The sequence below is a fragment of the Gopherus flavomarginatus genome, chromosome 5 (assembly GCF_025201925.1).
Source record: "Gopherus flavomarginatus isolate rGopFla2 chromosome 5, rGopFla2.mat.asm, whole genome shotgun sequence".
NCBI classification, from domain to species: domain Eukaryota; kingdom Metazoa; phylum Chordata; order Testudines; family Testudinidae; genus Gopherus; species Gopherus flavomarginatus.
The window spans coordinates 102,108,599-102,127,830 of NC_066621.1; the positions used below are offsets into that span (position 1 = coordinate 102,108,599).

The 19,232-nt window shown below is 39.0% G+C and overlaps 1 protein-coding gene across 15 annotated transcripts in view; it reads right to left on the reverse strand.

The window, feature by feature from the left end:
- RYR3 (ryanodine receptor 3) overlaps positions 1 to 19,232 on the reverse strand; it is a 630,986-nt gene that overhangs the window by 353,490 nt on the left and 258,264 nt on the right. For all 15 annotated transcript variants that reach the window (XM_050954773.1, XM_050954774.1, XM_050954771.1 and 12 more), the window contains 5 exons: positions 10,114 to 10,322; positions 7,247 to 7,431; positions 6,430 to 6,466; positions 5,783 to 5,943; positions 4,882 to 5,047 (listed from right to left, as the gene is read on the reverse strand). In XM_050954773.1, coding sequence (XP_050810730.1) covers positions 4,882 to 5,047; positions 5,783 to 5,943; positions 6,430 to 6,466; positions 7,247 to 7,431; positions 10,114 to 10,322 — 758 coding nt within the window. The remainder of the gene's footprint in view (positions 1 to 4,881; positions 5,048 to 5,782; positions 5,944 to 6,429; positions 6,467 to 7,246; positions 7,432 to 10,113; positions 10,323 to 19,232) is intronic.

Sequence of the window (19,232 nt, forward strand, 5' to 3'; positions counted from 1 at the left end):
CTGAAAGCTGCAGAATTGTGCATTGCAAGTTCTGTAGGTCACTCAGACCATCAATTTTAGAAAAACCAGAAGATGCCTTAAATGATCATGCTATCACATCTGGCAAACCATAGACTGTAGGTATCTAACACTTCTTAAGCTGATGTATTTTAAGGGAAACACACTCTCAGCATTGGGCTAGACACAACATATATGCATTTTTAGCCCTTGGAAAATAAAAGCAAAATGTGCAATGGTTATACAGCCTGTGATTTATGCAGTCTTTCCCTAAGAAGCAGGAAAACAAGGCATCATAGGTTGGAAAGCAACATTTTAATACAACAAAATTGGAAAAATACTGAACATATCCTAGACATTCTTTTGGAAATTGACTAAACATGGTAAAATTCTTTGCTACTTGCTAGTAGATAGGTTGACCAGATAGATAAATAGATACTTTCTCTTTCTCTCTCTGTTATAATTTACTTTTTATTTTCTAATCTTGTGTGAAGGTCAGGACATTGTTACTAGCCTCAAATAAAATAACTAACTTCATAAATCTATATTAAATATCCCTTTTCTCTTCTCTATAATTTGATATTGGTATGACAATTAATTATAAATGCCTCTATTAAATATATATTATTTTCCATTTCCTCCTTATTATATAAAATATATAAAAAGGTTTCTGAATTTTATGACAGTATATAATAAATAGGTCTAGAGCAACTCATTATTTTGGTCACTGGGCCTTTGTAAATGAAGACCCAGCATACAAATATTGGTCCTCTGCTCAACTTGAGAAAATTGAAAAATGGAAATGGTTACAACATTAGAATAACAATTATCTCATAGTCTTGTTCATCTGGTTGAAATATCAGAAACTTGTTCAGATGAGGTGACTGAAAAAATTCTCATTTGTATTTTATGATTTTCATCCAGAAGTGTTTAAGAAAGAAAGACAAAGGCCATTTACAGTTATTTTCATTATTATTTTGAAAATTAGAGTAAAGAATTAAACAATTTGAAATACACAGTTTAAAAGTTATTGAGACATGATTCATGTGCAGACTTTTAACTCTTTATTGTCTAAGTATTTTCACAGAAAATAAACCTTTATAGGAAAGGCCACGCTCTGTTTTTTAGTAGACTAGTTTTTGTCACATTCACTAACAAAACAAACAAAAAAAAATCTGAAAACCACTCAATATGTTCAAAAGTGTTTTCTGGGAAAAGAAGACTTGAAAAAAGAGAGATATTCTGTTTTAAATTTACTACAGAGCCTTTGAGTTTTAATGGCTTGCATATAACAGGAGCATCGTTTTGAAAGCTGCCACATCAGGAATAATAACCCTAACGTTATCATCACATTTCCCTGGGAGTTCTTTGCAAAATTAAGAAAACACCTAAATGAACTATACTTGCATCTAACAAACAAGGAATGCTACAAAAAATAACAGTTAATTGTTCTTATGAGAACAATAAATTCCACTTCTTTATTCAGCAGCTGTTACTTTGATCTAAAACTGGCCACAAAAATCATGGATCACACTGCAATAGTTTTCAAAGAAAGTAGCACATAGCATTTAATTTAAATATAGTTTAAAGAGTTCAGGATAATTTTACTTAACACATACTTTTTTTTTTTTTTGTCTACTCAAGGGTGTGGTTTTTTTGGTTTGTTTTTCTATTTAAAAAAAATAAAACAGGTTGCCAAAACTGCTTGAGCTCCATTGCAACAGAAACTCTAGCGCACATGGCTCTCTGGCTCTGGCAACTACTCTCAGTACCTAACCATACTATAAGCAAATCTTAATGACAGAGTGCTGAAAATAGCTGTGACAGGAAGAAAACCACCTCTGCGCTATGCCTTAAAAATTGATACCAAAAACTGGTGGAGCCACTCGGTGTTAGAAACATTGATAATTTTTTGGCAAACAAATAGGCTAGGCTATGGTGTAATAAATTAATCATTTTAATTTAATTAATAAATATAATTTAAATAATAAATTAATTGTTGTTCATGCCCCGTGAAGCACCGCAGATGGAGGGACAGGCCTTGGGGCCAAGTGTAAGCTTTTGGGAATTGCTGGGTGGGGGGTGTGGAAAGAGGCAGATGCGCTGCCTCTGCTCTGGGAGATTCCCAGTGCAGTATATGCTGCTGCTACAGCAGCCACCAGGCCTTAGACTATTCAGAGATTTTGGCACACTGTCAAAATTAAGCAATAACAATGAAAGCCAGAAATGATTTATGGTGGTTTTCAACACCTTATAACTCATCTAAATTTGAAAAAAATAATAATGGGACAAGAAAATGGCAGGATTTTTTTTTCTGCAAATTTCAAAGGCCTGCTGCAAACAATGGAAGTGTAAGGTTCTCAAAAAAGGATTGCAAGAATTGTTGATAATAGAAAATAAAATATAGAGGTCAATACCAGCTCCCCTTATAAAAAAGTTGTCTGCATACAGCATTTGTCTTATGTAGGCTATGTTCACTAGAGAGCAACATTGTCAAGCACCATCCAGCAAGTGTTAGTGTTACACATACAAAGTAGCCTGTTCTAATACAGGAACAGATACAATTTTTTCAACTGATCTCATTCCTATCTAAAAAGCATAAAGTTCTATGTGGGTACTTTCTAAGTGGAACATCTTTAATGTTATCCACCTATCTCTCTTGAAATGTAGATATTGTTTCATAAGGACCAAGTATAGACCTGGGCGTGCAAACTCTCCTCACTAATTTACCCTACATGTTTAGAACCATCTCCATTTCACACACCCTCACTGTTGTTTATAGTAAATCATATGAAATGTACATAATGGAAAACAATGTGGAACTGTTCTCCTTAAGTCAACCAAAATATTGTGTTACAGTTCCCAATAGCAGGAAAGAACCTGTTCAGTGCCTAGTCCCTTGGCCGACCACAAAGCATTCACCTCCATTTATTCACCTTGCCCGTTAGCTATTTTGCTACTGGCAGTTTTTACAACTTATTAAATACAAATTGGTATTGCATCAATGTGAACACTCCAAAATAATAAAAGGGGGTAACAAAATACCCATAAAATAGAGAAACGGTTAGAAATGATGCTTCAGTCAAGCCACACTCCTCAGTCTATTGCATTTAGTGCCCCTGAAAAGCCTCTTACTCAACTTGTGCCTCTGAATCCTTTAATAGTTTAGTTTTTATTGTTTAATTTATCTTAATGCTTTTTAAGTGAAGGGGGGTGGGACGTGTTCAGAAAAATGATAGACAAATAGGCTACACTGGAAAAAGCAGTGTTCTAAGTTATACAGAGAGCAGGTAAACAAAATGGGCAAGAGCACTGCAAGCTTCCAAACAAGCCTACCCCCTCAGGGGTTGAGAAATAAACATTCAAGCCGATTCATTCACTGCCTTCTCTTCTAAGGCTATCAAAAAGAGGTGTGAGTTAGAACCACTTTTGATGATGGATTTTACTATATATAGATACTTGTCCAAGCTGGAAGCAGAGTGAGACCCACCAGCTCTTTTCATATAGGCATCCAAATAGCTACCAAATAGCAACAATTTTTATTCACTGCCAGCCAGAGAGAGAGATTCATATTAGTAGTTTATATCCTTTTTTCAGAAGGTTCTGTATGCTATTATCTGTATAGCTAGTGACAGCTTTTTTAGTATATTATGAAAATGACTTAATACATAAGTAATTCCTTTTTTTTTCAAGCAACTAATATAATCTGTAATAGTTCAGTCTGTTAGGCTCCTTCTGCAGAAGAAAGAGAAGTGGACTGCTGGTGCAATATTTCACTGAACATTGTTTTATTGAAATAAACATCTAAATCTGAAACATGGCCATTTCAGTGATAGACTCAATGTTGGGTAGCTTGTTTGGAGATCGGGTGCTTTCTAAAAGTCACAGCAGCCTGATCCTGCAAAAGATCCTTGCATAGAAATTCTACTGAAGTCAACCAAGTAGTCCCAAATACAGAGTGGCAAAACCAGGTTTAGAGGAGGATCAGATTAATCACCCAGTAATTTCTTGTCTAAAAATTTAGAAGAAGTGATTTGAATGTAAGCAAAATTATACTTTTTAAAGTTTTCACTTCAGCATTTACACTCCATATATAGATTTGGAAAATAATAAGTCTTCAAAATACTAAAAAGAAAATAAATATTTTCATTATTTTTAAAGTTTAATAACATGGTTCTTTTTAATTTAAACATTTCCTTGCCATTCTATAAACTCAGATGTGACAGTATTGCGTTAGCTACTGCACAGATAAAGCAAAAAATAAAACTGACCAGTCTAGTTTTATCATCAAAGCTGAAAAAAGGAGCAAAATGTTTATGAAGTGAAATTTAAGAGTATACTTAACTAGAGATTGAACTAAACCCAGTAACCAGATCCCCATATTCCACAGTTCTGGGGGACATACAAAACCTCAACCAAGATGAAAAGTTGTATAGGTCCCTATTGAAATATAGAGTTAAACCAGATATCCAGATCCAAACTTTGAGGTTCCTGAAATCTGGATTTGATTTCTGAAGCCAAAACCTGCCTCCACCCTAAATCATTCCTGCTCCATCTCTTGATATGTTACATATTAAAGAATGATTTTTAAATAAAATTTAATGAAATAAAAATTATCAAACAAAATATTGGCATATTGGAGAGATGAAAAGTCCAATCAATATTTTTCTAATGTTAATATCAGTACTGTTTCCTCTGTTTAAAAGAATTATTGGAAACAGGAAAAATGTGGCATTACATGAGCAGATTCTTCATTTTATCAACACATGTTTAGAAAGATCATGGTATCAGAAATATGTACTGTTGAGACATCTGGCGAAGAAAGAAACAATCTTTGTTAAAGCAGCCAACTTGATAGCTAATTTTCTGAAAAGCTGCTAATACCTGATAACAAGTGCCAAGGTCTTTTCCATTGGCTGTGAATGACAACATTCCAGTACTCAGGTCAACAAGGCATCCAATTTCTAAATCAACATTACTACGACTTGATCTCTGGGAATTAGCAAATGTGTCTCCACCCCAAACCATGTAGCAGTTACTGCGCTTCACACTGAAAGAAAAATATCAAGAACAATGAAAACTAATTATTTGCTGAATTGTGACTGATTAAATATACAGGTTAAGACATATATTAAACAATTTTTTTTTTACTAATAACTAGAAATTCTGAGGGAGACATCAGATTTTTTACTGTTTTGTTGTGATAATGTAGAAAGAGCATCTTAAAATGTAAAGGAACTTTGTTTTATTGATCAGTGTTTGTACTGACCATTTGTCAAATGAACACAAACTTACACTGCAAAGCCATTTCTCACTTGTCCTGGTGGCTTTAATCACACTCATACCAATGAATCAATATTCACTTGGACATGGTTCAGATTGAAAAGGCCCTTTCTAGTGTTCTTTACAGATTTCAAATGCATGAATGAATTTCTTACTTTTCTGAATGCCACTCAACTGTGACATGACTGATTTGGAAAGCATGAGTTCACCTGTAGTGATCATTCAAGTATAACAATGAAAGGAGGAGAGCTGGGCAAACTGTTAGTTGAAACAGAATGCCCCCTCTCAGATTTTAACAGCACCATGCAAAATTTGTTAATTAACAAATATATGATTTAGTGACTAGTTCCACCTAATACTTAGAATTTAAATGAGCATTAGAACACAGTCCATTATTACTTTATTATCCATAAAGATGAATGAAAGTGAAGTAAAATTCCATTCCAACAAGTAAATAGGTAATTAAAAAAATTATTTAATAAGTGATATGCAAGTCCCCTACCTTTCATGAACCCTGCCTCTTTCATCACCTAATGTAACTGTCACTGTGCTATTTTTGTTTAGGTCAAAATTTTCACTGTAAAAGTGGTAGTCAGGTGTTACCCAGCCAACCCAGACAGAAGATGGGTCTTGACCAGCAAATACTCGCACTGAGTAATAGTACTGAAAAGAGAAAAAGTAGTGTCTTAGTGACAGAAAACTGAATTGTATTATGGAGACAAAAATAAGAAACACTCTTAACAAATACAGGAAGAGACCATCACATATACACTGAGAATTAAAAAAAAATAAAAAGAAAAAAGAAAAAAGCACAGCTACATTGCCTATGGTTTTTAAAAGTATGTTTCTGTAAAGCAGCTAAAATAAGCTCTGAAACATGAGAAAATGGTCTGCCCCCTATACAGAAATACTACAGTTAGTAAAATAGTAGTAGTACTACAATAAAGGAGAAATAATCCACAATAAAGACAGGGTTTAGATATATATTTAGAAACCTAAACATAGGCACCAAATTTTAAAAAATTGGCCAATGTGGATACACACAAATAAAATCACAGGGATTTTCAACAGACCTTTCTTAAATGAGCATACTATCAGGTAGCAAATATTATTAAGTAATGAAAAGCATAACTGAGCATATTTACTTACCGTTGTAGTGTGAAGAGCAGTTTCTTGGTTCTGTTTTCTGGAGGAAAAAAGCAGCATTGTAGTAATTTGGTAGTTTAAAGCATTAAGTGACACTGTCTTTTTATTTTTTTTGAATACTTGAAATAAATTGCTCACATGGATTAGTTTCTGTTTGTTGGACACAGACTAGGTACTTTCAATGTCAATGGAATGCAACAAGCCTTTCTAGAAAAGATCAAGAAAGGAAGGTGATGCATATATGTTCATTCACATTGACATGAGGAAGAACTGTAGAGAGAGATATTTACAACAGCCAACCGAAGATAAATGGTCTTTTTCCTTCCCTGAGCATATTTATTGCTGCATTTACAGTACACATGAACTAAGAGGAGCAGTGGAAATCTGAAATAGGGCGAGGCTTATATAATATAAATTCAAGATTAGAGGGTAAGTAAAAGATTCTGGTCTGGCTTTCAGAGGTGCTGAATCCCTGCAAATCCTGCTGATCTCACCGGGATTTCTGAGTGCTCAGCATGTCTCAAAATCAAGCCAATAAATAACTAGAGCCCTCTTGCTATGTTTCTTGGGTAGATCCTTGTTTAGATATATAGTGCTCTGCAGCAAACTTTTGTTTTAAGGTTATTTAAACGTTCACATTTAAAATGCAGTGCTTTGTTAATAAATAAAGAACATCAGTAACATAAATCCTATAAAATTACAGTGTATGGGAGGAAAATGAATGGGAAGTACTATATGTAAAAAAAAGAATAATGGAGAATTGTTTTTTTTTAAATTTCGACTAGAAATCTACCACAAGATGATTAAATATAAATCTAACCTTTTCTGGAAAGCATCAGCAGATGCACTTGCCACACCAGTGCCATAGTTAAAGGATGAATGGAACTCAATGGGCATGCTCAAGCGGCAATATATCATGTCTGCATTGCTGTTCTGTGTGCCAAATGTCTTGTGGGTCACTTTTAAGCAAGGTGGGCTGTCAAGGGTTCCATCGATTCTCGTTATCTAAAAATCATAAAAAATAATATCAAATTCATTTATAAAACTGAGAAGCACATTATGGAAATTTTGTATTAATTAATGCTGAATTCAGCTGACGAAGAATTAACTTATAATGAACAGGTTGCTGTTTAAACTGTTTCATCCTCACATGACAAAGTCAAGCCAAATGTCCAGTAGAGAAAAATTTAAGAAAGACAATTATTATTTGTATTGTTAATCTCTTATACTCATAATTCAAAAGTTTTTTTAGATTCTACTTTAATATAGCATCCCAATGACTTCTATCCTGGTGTATGGCCAAGGTGATGGAACAGGCCCTCAACATAAAAAGGCAGGTAAAAAAGGTAAAAAAGGAAAAGGTATAAAATATAAATTTGAATTCCAAAATAGTTCTAAATAATCCACAGCTGGCATGCTTTGAGTACCTAAATGACTGTAGTGCACCAGTATGAATGAGTGATGCAGATATAAAGAACAATAATGAACATCCACACGGGGTGACAACACTACCATAAATGAAGTGGGAGACAGACAAGGAGATCATCTGGTATTAGCCAACATGTACCTGGTTAATGCAATCCTAGGATGCATCAGGTGATATATTTCCAATAGCAATAGAGGAGTCTTACCACCACTATACAAGGCCGTAGTGAGATCTCATCTGGAATACTGTGTGCAATTCTCATCTCCCATGTTTCAGTTTGAACTCGTCTTTCTTAAACAGGTGCAGAGAAGGGCTAGTAGGATTATCAGAGGACTGGAGATCCTATCTTATGATAGGAGATTTAAGGATTTTAGTTTGCTCAGATTAACAAAACAAAGGATGAAGGGAGATATGATTACTCTCTGCAAATACATCACAGAGATAAACACAGGGAAGAGGGGTATAATTTAAGTTAAGGGCCAATGTTGGCACAAGAACAAATGGACCTAAATTAGGTATCAAACTATCAATATCAAGTTTAGGCTTGAAATTAGATGAAGGTCTCTAACGATTGGAGAGCAAAATTCTGGAATGGCCTTTCAAGGAGAGTAGTGGGGGGGCAAGAAACCTAACTTGTTTTGAGCTTGATAATTCATGCAGGGGATGGTATGACGATATTGCCTACAATAGTGATCAACGGCTTGATGTTTAGTTGGCAGCCGATATCAAGTAGAGTGCCCCGGGGTTGGTTCTGGGGCCGGTTTTGTTCAACATCTTAATTAATGATCTGGATGATGGGATTAATTGCACCCTCAGCAAGTTCGCAGATGACACTAAACTGGGGGGAGAGGTAGATATGCTGGAGGGTAGGGATAGGGTCCAGAGTGATCTAGACAAATTGGAGGATTGGGCCAAAAGAAATCTGATGAGGTTCAACAAGGACAAATGCAGAGTCCTGCACTTAGGAAGGAAGAATCCTATGCAACACTACAGGCTGGGGACTGACTGGCTAAGCAGCAGTTCTGCAGAAAAGGACCTGGGGATTACAGTCCAATGAGAAGCTGGATACGAGTCAGCAGTGTGCCCTTGTTGTCAAGAAGACTAACGGCATATTGGGCTGCATTAGTAGGAGCATAGCTAGCAGATCAAGTGAAGTGATTATTCCACTTTATTCGGCCCTGGTGAGGCCACACCTGGAGTATTGTGTCCAGTTTTCATCCCTCCATTACAGAAGGGATATGGACAAATTGGAGAGAGTCCAGCAGAGGACAACAAAAATGATTACAGGGCGAGGGTACATGACTTAGGAGGAGAGGCTTGAGGGAACTGGGATTGTTTAGTCTGCAGAAGAGAAGAATGAGGGGGGATTTGATAGCTGCTTTCAACTACCTGCAAGGGGATTTCCAAAGAGGATGGAGCTAGGCTGTTCTCAGTGGTGTCAGATGACAGAACAAGTAGTAATGGTCTTAAGTTGAAGCGGGGGAAGTCTAGGTTGGATATTAGGAAACATTATTTCACTAGGAGGCTGGGATGGGTTACCTAAGGAGGTGATGGAATATCTATCCTTAGAGGTTTTTAAGGCCCGGTTTGACAAAGCCTTGGCTGGGATGATTTAATTGGTGTTGATCCTGCTTTGTGCAGGCGGTTGGACTAGATGACCTCCTGAGGTCTCTTCCAACACTAATATTCTATTATTCTATTCTATGATAATAGCATATGATCCATTTGTGACTGCTATTAGCAAATATCTCCTATGGCCAGAGATGAGACCCTAAATGGGGAGGGATCTGAGTAACAACAGAGAATTCTTTCCCAGAAGTGTGGTTGGTGGGTCTTGCCCACATGTTCAGGGTCTGATCACCATATTTTGGTTTGTGAAGGAAGTTTCCCCTAGGTAAGATTGGCAGAGATTCTGGGGCATTTTTGCCTTCCTCTGCAGTGTGGGGCACAAGTCACTTGCTGGTTTGAACTAGAATAAATGGTGGCTTTTTTGTAACTTGAAGTATTTACATCAAGATTTGAGGACTTCAGTAACTCAGCCAGAGGTTATGGTCCTATTATTGGAGTGGGTGGGTGAGGTTCTGAGGCCTGAGCTCTGTAGGAGATCAGACTACACCATGATGGTCCCTTTTGGCCTTAAAGTCTATGAGTAATAGCTTTATATATTACCTGATGACAGTAAGCACTGGTGAGGATTTAGAGTCTTGGCATGACTAAATCAACTGTTTAGAAACAGGTGTCTTCTTAACATGCAATGTTACCTCAATATGAGCATGATTTTTTGGCACGTTGACAAAAGTTGGTAAGCGTTTGCTAAACCACATAGCAACATCTCGGTTCATGTTGACAGCAAAAGGTTCAAAACCCTCTTGAAGGCCGCACATTGTATAATACTTGAAGGTACTGGCATTCATTCCAAGGTTCATACGGCCAATCTGAGACAGACCCAGTGAGCAAATTGGGACTAAACCTAAATAAATGATATTACAGAAAACAAAACACAATTTATCTAGAGAACACAAGCATTTATTTTGGATTCTATTCAATGTAAGTTTAACCTCTGTTCATTTAAGAATTAAGAAAGGTTAACATTCAGATACATGAACATGGCTAAAATTCATCTCTGTCATGAGGGCCCATACAAGGCCATATCATTTCACTTATCCTCCCTTTTAAGGCCTTCAGTGGTGCACAATTGCTGCATAGGACTTTGTCTGGGACCTCTGCACAAGGATGAGTTTCATCCTTACCACATTTATGTAAACAAGCAGACAGTTATATCTTAAACAAACATGGAAACACATGAACTTCAGAGGCAGATTTACAGTAAAACACAGGGTGCTCTGGCACGGGCCCCTCTAATGACAGGGGGCCCCAGGGCCAGGCAGCTGCAGGGGTAGAAACTTGGTGCCGCCGGCTCCTGCTGCAGGCTCCACACTCACTGGCGGCCAAGCTCCCCTCTTCCCCGCCTCCTCCCCTGAATGGGGCCACAACGTGCTCAGAGCAGGAGGCAGAGAAGAGGCAGGGGCAGGGCCTTGGGGAATGGGGTGGAATCAGGGAAGGGCAGAGCAAAGGTGAGGCTCCCACATTTTCCCTATGCATATCCCTTCCATCCGCCCGTCGTGAGCCACTCAGGGCAGGGGGCTGGGAGCACACTCACGACCCAACCGCCTGCCCTGACTCCTACACCCCTCCATCCCCATCCTGAGCATCAAATGGAAGCTCCTGCACCCCCCCATTCCCACCTGCGCCCCTCACACCAAATGGGAGCTGCCCCAGGTAAGCACTCCACACCCCAACCCTGAGCCCCCTCCCACACCCTAACTCCTGGCCAGACCCTCAACTCTCAGCCTGCTCCTGCACCCTAACTTCCTATCAGACCCTGCACCCCCAGCCCTGACTCTGCACCCCCTCACACACACCCAGCCACCTGCCCTCCCTGACTCCTGCACCCTCCTCACACACTCCAAGCCCTGATTCCTGCACCCCTCTCACACACCCACGGCCCCCTGTCCTCCCTAACTCCTGCATCTCCCACAGCCCCAGCCCCCTGCCCTCCCTTACTCCTACACCCGCTCCCACATCCCACCTGCACCCCTCGCACCAAACAGTAGCTGCCCCAGTTAAGCGCTCCACACCCCAACCCCAGCTCTGAGCCCCCTCCCACACCCTAACTCCCGGCCAGACCATGCACCCCAACCCTCAGCCTGCTCCTGCACCCTAACTTCCTCCCAGACCCTGCACCCCTAGCCCTGATCTCCCTCCCACACTCTAAGTCCTGGCCAGACCCCGCACTCCAACATTATTTAAGCATTCTTATCCAAAGCACTTTACAATAGTTGGCTAACACTACAAACAATATTTGGAAAGATCATTAAGTGGGCCACCGAGACCTACAGCAATTTTCAAGTGGTCTGTGGAAAAATAAGTTAGACTACAAAAACAAGGTACCTCACTTTATTTTCATTTACTTCCTATTACTTATAGGAGGAGGATGGAGAAAAAAGAATAAAAAATGGAGGTGAGGGAAGACAAGAGAGAATGTTCTTTTTCTTGGCTGGGTCCCAAGGAGGAGCCCCAAATATGAAGCTGAGAACACTAACTCTAAATCCATCACTGGTGAACTTGAAGAGGTGGCTTAGGATATGTCTACAAAGGAAGACCCATGGGGGCTTAGGATTTGTCTACTGCAAAGGAAGACCCATGGTTCCAAATCTGAGCATCAGGCTCACAGGGCTCAGGCTGCAGAGCTAAAAATAGCAGTGTAGATGTTCTTGCTTACGCTGGAGCCTGGACTCTGAAACCCAGGATGGAGGTTGGATCTCAGAGCCCAGGCTCCAGACTGAGTGGGAACATCTACACTGCTATTTTTAACCCCACAGCCTAAGCCCCATGAGCTCAAATCAATTGACCCGGGCTCTAAGACTCAGTTGCCACAGGATATTTTTTTAAGCATAAACATACATTTTGGGGTCTAATCATCAGGTTTGAAAAACCCAAGTTTTCTTGAACCAGTCATTCAAATACAGGAAGGATCGACTCAGCTTTTAATCATTCTGAAGCAAATAAAACATAGGTTCATACAGCTTACTGAATGGAGATATTTAAGATGCAATATTAGTACTGAAGGCCATATCTGCTCAGTCTGGACATTAAAAATCCCACATCATTTTCTGTAAGAAATTTAGGTCTCACTGGGTGTCCTTGGCCAAAATTTCCCTTCACCTCGATGTGTAGTAGTTGGTTGCCTAGCTCCCACATCTATGCCCATGTGTGTTTTATTGTCTTGTAAAGTATTCTGAGTGTCCATTCTTCAGGATGGAAAACTTATATACATAAAATTACCACTCAGACATCCAAACTTATTTTAGGGAAAAAAATCAGCAGGAATTTCTCTGTGAACAAAAATACAAATTGAATTCAAATGCATATCAAATATGCAAGGAAATACAATTATCTACACAGCCAAAAAGCAACACAAAGGGCTGGGCCACTAACTTTTTCAAAATCCAAAATAAGAATAGATGGACTTGATATTTTTCTTAAGAATTTTTTTGTTAAAGGCCATTTCTCCTTAGGGTCCCAATTTGCTTCTGGTGCACTTGGAGTCAGGCTGAAGACCGATGGCAACCCACCCAGGAACTCAATTCTCTATGCATTAGCAGAGCTTTGTTGCTCTTCATGGTCCTAAGTCCTGCAGCACTTTTCTTGTGGACCTTAAAAACTCCATAGGAGCATGTAAACTTTAAAAGAATCATGGTTCCTCAAATTAGCAATCTGCCATCTGCTGAGTTTATCAAGCCCATGAGATTCACAGCCCATGGATCTGGGGAACATACAAATATAAAAAGATCTGTGAGCTCCTACGAAGCTTCTAATGTGCACAGGAGTGCTGTGGTGCTAATGCCGGTCTTAAAAAGATCTCCATACTGCTTCATAATGCACTTGCTCATATTATTATCACAGCAGTACCCAAAGGTCCCACAGCTTCCTTGTGCGAGGCACTATACAAGTACATAGGAAGACATGGCTCGTTCCCCCAAAGAGTTTACTGAAAACAAGATATAAGAAGCAAGTGTAACAAACAATAGAAGTGAAATGGGGAGAGAAAATGAAGGTAACAATAATAAAAGGGATATACTTCCATAGGCTAATAAAATGCAATTTGATGGCTCTGGATTATATACATTTTTAAAATATAATTATCATTTAAAAAAATGTCCTATGAAACCATAACTACATGATCCCTCTACAGAGAAAATTACCCAGGTGTGGAGTACAAGAGGGCAGAAAGTCCATTCACCAAAGCAGGTTCCACTGTATCCAAGTTCACTTTTAGAAATTGCACTGTACAGTAAATACTTAAAATAGCCAGCCATGTTAGGTATCAATTTAGTTTTCAGTATATTTAGAATGTATATAAGAGAATATACATTGTTTTATTTTCTCTCCAGAAACATTTTTAAAAACTAAGCTTGCTTTAAATCACCAATATTCTGATCTACATAAAAACCTTTTTATTCTTAACAGATCAAAGCCCCAATTAAATTTGTTTGCCTTTTAAAATACTGTATTCATAACTGTTGGTAGAACGGAACAAAATGAAAGCTCAAGTTATCAGGAAATTTGGAAAAAGGAGATAAGAAACAGTATAATACTAAGAGCCTTTTGTAACCTTTGGGTGGGCTAGAATTCATTTCATTGCCCTTCCCTAGTGCCTAAAAAAACCCAACTCCCATAGAAGAATATCTGGAGACTCAGAATTCAATCTCTAAGGATTTTCAGCAAGGATTGCATAGGGTCAACCTCCCCACATTCAAGTCCCAAAAAGAGCTAAAGAAATTAATTTAATTAAATACCTTTACAATATCTTACGATGTAAAATTATTTTTTTAACATAACATGGCTATTTCATACACCACAGACATTATCTTCACATTTATACATAATACATAAATAAAGAAAACAAATTACAATCTGAACAGTTCAGTCCCCACAGAAACACAGTGAGAAGAAACTGAGTTCCCAAAAGCTTAGGTTGAGTTCACTTGAGTCTCAGTCACAGTCTTTGATCACCAAATCTACACCCTCTGCTGAGTTAAAAAAAAAAACACCCAAACAAAAAAACTTCCTTCCACTTGCTTGTAGGAAGCTTCTGTTGAATCCATGCAGACTGTTCCTCTTCCTCTGCTGAAATCACTGTTAGCCAGCCAAAAACTGATTAACCAACCACTCAGTTAAGTATGTAGATTAAAAAAAAAAAACCCTGCTGCAAAATGCTTCAGAGTTAGGGACAACAAGCCTGCTTTCTGCTCCTGGCCTCAGCCTCTCCCAACTCACACAGAGTACGTGGCCCTTTGTAAAGCAGCTGCCCTGACTGCTTGCCCTCTTGGAGTCTGACCCCAGCAACAGAGAACCTATTGGAGAAGACTCCAACCTACCAAACCCAATTCCAGAGGCTTCCGGATGTGGAATGCTTAATTTGCCTAGCAACAATGACCCAGACACATCTCACGCCTACCTCCCCTGCCCATGAGTCTCTTAAAGAGATATCTCCCTACTATGCACAGGCGTTACACTGTTGGCTGGCTTTGTAAATCCTTGAGAAAAATGGTTTATTATTGAAACATCAGGCTTACAAGTTCAGGCCTACAAGGCTTTATGCTACATTGAGTAGATACTCATACCCATATTTAGGTCTGATTTTTAAAATATACAATATGTGTTCTTGGTAAGTTATATATAGACACATATTGAGATCCTAAACCTGCAAACACTCAGACACTTGAGAAACTTTACTCACGAGTAGTCCCATTAAAATCTACATAGGCATTTTCCCAATATTGTCATTTCTGATGACCGAACATTTTCAGTCTCAACGTATCTGTATTTGTGTCATTTTAATAGCTATTTCTTTAGAAATAATCTGCTGACTATTTCATCACTTTAAGAACAGAGAATATTTGGGGAACCACAACTGAAAACTCTCTCTCCCATTCCAGCAGCAGAAATACTACAGCCATGCAGTCAGAATGAGAGCTGAGAGCTAAGGCGAAGGCTGCTGGTGGCTCTCTCATCTACTAGAGAGTTTCTTCTGGTGGGAAGAAAGGGGACAAGTTGCTTTGGTGGCTTTTACTCCAAACTCTAGCAGCACCGATCCTCAGTGGGAAGTTGCTGACACACACACTCCCCGCCCCCCGGGTCAATCTATGACTAATATTAGATTGGTGTGAGGAAATTCAGATAACAGTTACCTCACGCTCACTGATCAATAACTAGTTAAAAAACAGGAAACAAAGGGTAAGAATAAATGGCCAATTTTCAGAATGGAGAGAGGTAAATAGCATGCTCCCCACAGACCTGTACTGGGATCAGTGCTGTTCAACACATTCATAAATTATCTGGAAAAAGGGGTAAAGAGCGAGGTGGCAAAGTTCACAGGTGATTACTCAAGACAGTGAAGTCCAAAGCCGACTGCTAAGAGTTCAAATGTATCTCACAAAACTGGATGACTGGGCAACAAAATGGCAAATGAAATTCAATGTTGATAAATGCAAAGGCCTAAATTAGCTATTACCATTCATGAAAGACATCTTGGAGTCATGTGGATAATTTTCTGAAAACATCCACTCAATGTGCAGTGGCAGTCAAAAACACTAACAGAATGTTAGGAACCATGAGGAAAGGGATAGATAAGAAGACACTACATAATAACTATATAAACAGAAAATGCACTCACACCTTGAGATCCTGTTGGATGTAAGATGTTAATAATGACTATCATAATTCATTATTACTGTTTAAACACAGTTTTGTAAATGAGCTCACCATGAGCAGTGCTTGTGGAAAACTACTCACATAATCTGCCTCTTCATGACCAGCTGCCTAACTAATGTGCATTGGTGGTTCAAAGAATGATAACAGATGTAGTGTGTACTAGTAGACAGCCATCTTACAACACATTTTATCAGGCTGATGTGTGGGACTGCCTGAAGGCTTGCTTCAGAGGCACTGAAAATTGTTAAAAGCATTGATGGAAATATTAGACAAGAATAGACTGGCAGCCTGGGAAACTGAGAACTAAAGGGGACCAAAATTGGTTAAGTTTGTAGCAGTCAGTGATAAAATAACAGGAAGCTAAAAGTTCCCAAAGGGAATTCCAGCAACAGATGAGAAAGAAAGAGAGGGTTTGAAGAGGAGGCACTTTAATATATATACATACACATACACACACTGCAGATGTCATGACTACTCTGAGACCTGACTAGTCTGGATTTAAAAATAAATAAATGGAGGATATTAAAGTCTGTAGATGTCACAGAATTAACTGCTGTATCTTTCAGTCATGTCTAGGGAAATAATCATACTCTTAACACCCCCGCTACCCACAAAAATGAGTGATAAATTTGATAAGTAAAGTCAAACATCAAGTGCACTCCATCATCCCAAAAAACTCAGGCCAATTGTACTGAATGTTCCTATGTGAAGGGCCAGGAGGCCCCCAAAAGCCCGGGAAGAGGTTTACAATAATGGAGTGTAGGAGCATAGAGCTGATCAGCTCCCTTCCCCTTGCAGTTGGCCAGAGGGATGTGAAGAGACCCAGCTTTGCATTCTGAGGCATACACTCTGCTTCTCTCCCTTTTTTCTGGGCTCTCTCCCCTACTGCTGGTCCAATCAATATCCCCATCTGGTGAGACCGTGGGAGAAGGGGTAGGCACTTTAAAGATTTCAAAATAGTTTTCTGTGTTTTACTTATGATAGCCCTTCTCAATAATCCTCTTCAGCCATAAGTAGCAAGATGCTCTCTCTGCTACCCTTGCCAGCTTTGTTCTCAGATGCCAGGATTGACATTTGGCTTTGGGATGTTAGGATCGGATCAGGCAGGAAACAAGGAAAGGAAACAAGTGGCTGGTGTCCAGCAGGGAGAAAGACAAAAGGGGCTGCAATACCCCTTGTTTGAGGTCCTTCTCAAATGGGGAGCCTGACCAACTGCCCATTCCTCCTGCTCCCCCGGGCAGCTGTGAATAGTTATATGATGCAATACCTGTAACTTCACACTGGATCCAGTGAAATGCCTGCTTTATGAGAGACAAGGTGAGTGAGGTAATATATTTTATTGGGTCAACTTCTAAATAAATAAATAAATAAGGAAGTACATATATACATACAAGATATTATCTCACCCATCTTGTCTCTCTAATATCCTAGGGCCAACACAGCTACAACTATACTACACTGATTTATGAGAGAGAGCCTGTGGGTACACAGCAGCCTTCCCCAGTGGTAAATTAATAAAGTGTGGCCTGCTGCTTAAATCCATCCCTTTGTCTGTCTTCATTCAACTGCATGTCCTGATCAGTTAGGATTGGCTTAATATCTATTCAAAATCAAAGCTATTTATAGTAGTGATCACAAACTGTGCAAATCAAAGCAGGCAATTAGTTAACAGAACAGGTAAAGGTATTTTTTATGATAGAATATACCACAATGTTCACACTCAACATATTATTGTACTAATGTTTGTACGAAATACGCCTTGTGAGGTATCATTTAAAAACTCATAATTTGCTGATCAATATTATCATGGCAAAATGCACATAGCAGTGTTATATGTGAAATTATAAATATAAGCTGAGACTGTCACTAAAAGTATGTTTTCCAGATAAATCTGTGGAGTGGCCAAACCAGTTCCTCAGAGACAAAGAGAAGGCTGACAAGGTTGATGGACCATTACCTGCTAAGTAGCCATTCTTGACAGGAAACGAGCAGGGACACAAATCTACATTTTAGCCAAAAAAAACCCCACAAACCACCACAACCAGCAGAGAATATCCTTCCACATAGACTCTTGGTCTCCTGGGTCTCAGCTGGAAATGTTTGTCAAAAGGGGGGCTGAAAGTATAAAAAAGAGGGACAAACACCCCAAGTCACCTCTCTCTTTCTCTCTGCCTGCCCATCACATTCTCTGCACCTGAAAAGACAAAGGAAGCAGCCATTGCACTCTTGAGGAGGGGGCCTGACCTGAGAGTTTGGTCAGAAATCTGCTGAAGCATGTGGTGCGAAAACTTTGCTTTGAATCTAATATAGTTGTTAAGTTAGGCACTAGTAAGTGTTTTTTTTTCTTGTATCTATTTCTGATTTTTATGCCTCATTACTTGTACTCACTTAAAATCTCTCTCTTTGTAGTTAATAAACTTGTTTTATTGTTTTATCTAATCCAATGTGTTGAAGTTGAAGTGTCTGGGTAATTCCATTTGGGATAACAAATTGTATGCATATTATTCACTAAAAGGAATAATAGATTCAATATATCTGTACTGTCTAGGAGAACGCTGAGCAGTACAGAACATACATGTCTGGGAGAAAAACTGGGGCTGGGATTGTGTTGGAGGCACCCTGTGGCAATCTTTAAGGCTGGTAAGAACAAAGGTATGGCTGGCTGGCTGGCTGCACCACACACGGATATGGATATATGGGAGTGACTTGCATGCTAGAGGCTGTTTGTGAGCAGTCCAGGTTGGAGGCTACATCAGCAAGGCATTGTAAAGTGCACTCCAGGTCACAGGGCAGTAGTGACACAGCTACTCATTGGTATGAATTTGTAAAAGCAGCAAAGAATCCTGTGGCACCTTATAGACTAACAGACGTTTTGGAGCATGAGCTTTCGTGGGTGAATACCCACTTCCTCAGATGCATGTAATGGAAATATCCAGGGGCAGGTATATATATGTGTGCTAGCAAGCAAGCTAGTGATAACGAGGTCAGTTCAATCAGGGAGGATGAGGCCCTGTTCTAGCAGTTGAGGTGTGAAAACCAAGAGAGGAGAAACTGGTTCTGTAATTGGCAAGCCATTCACAGTCTTTGTTCAATCCTGGACAAA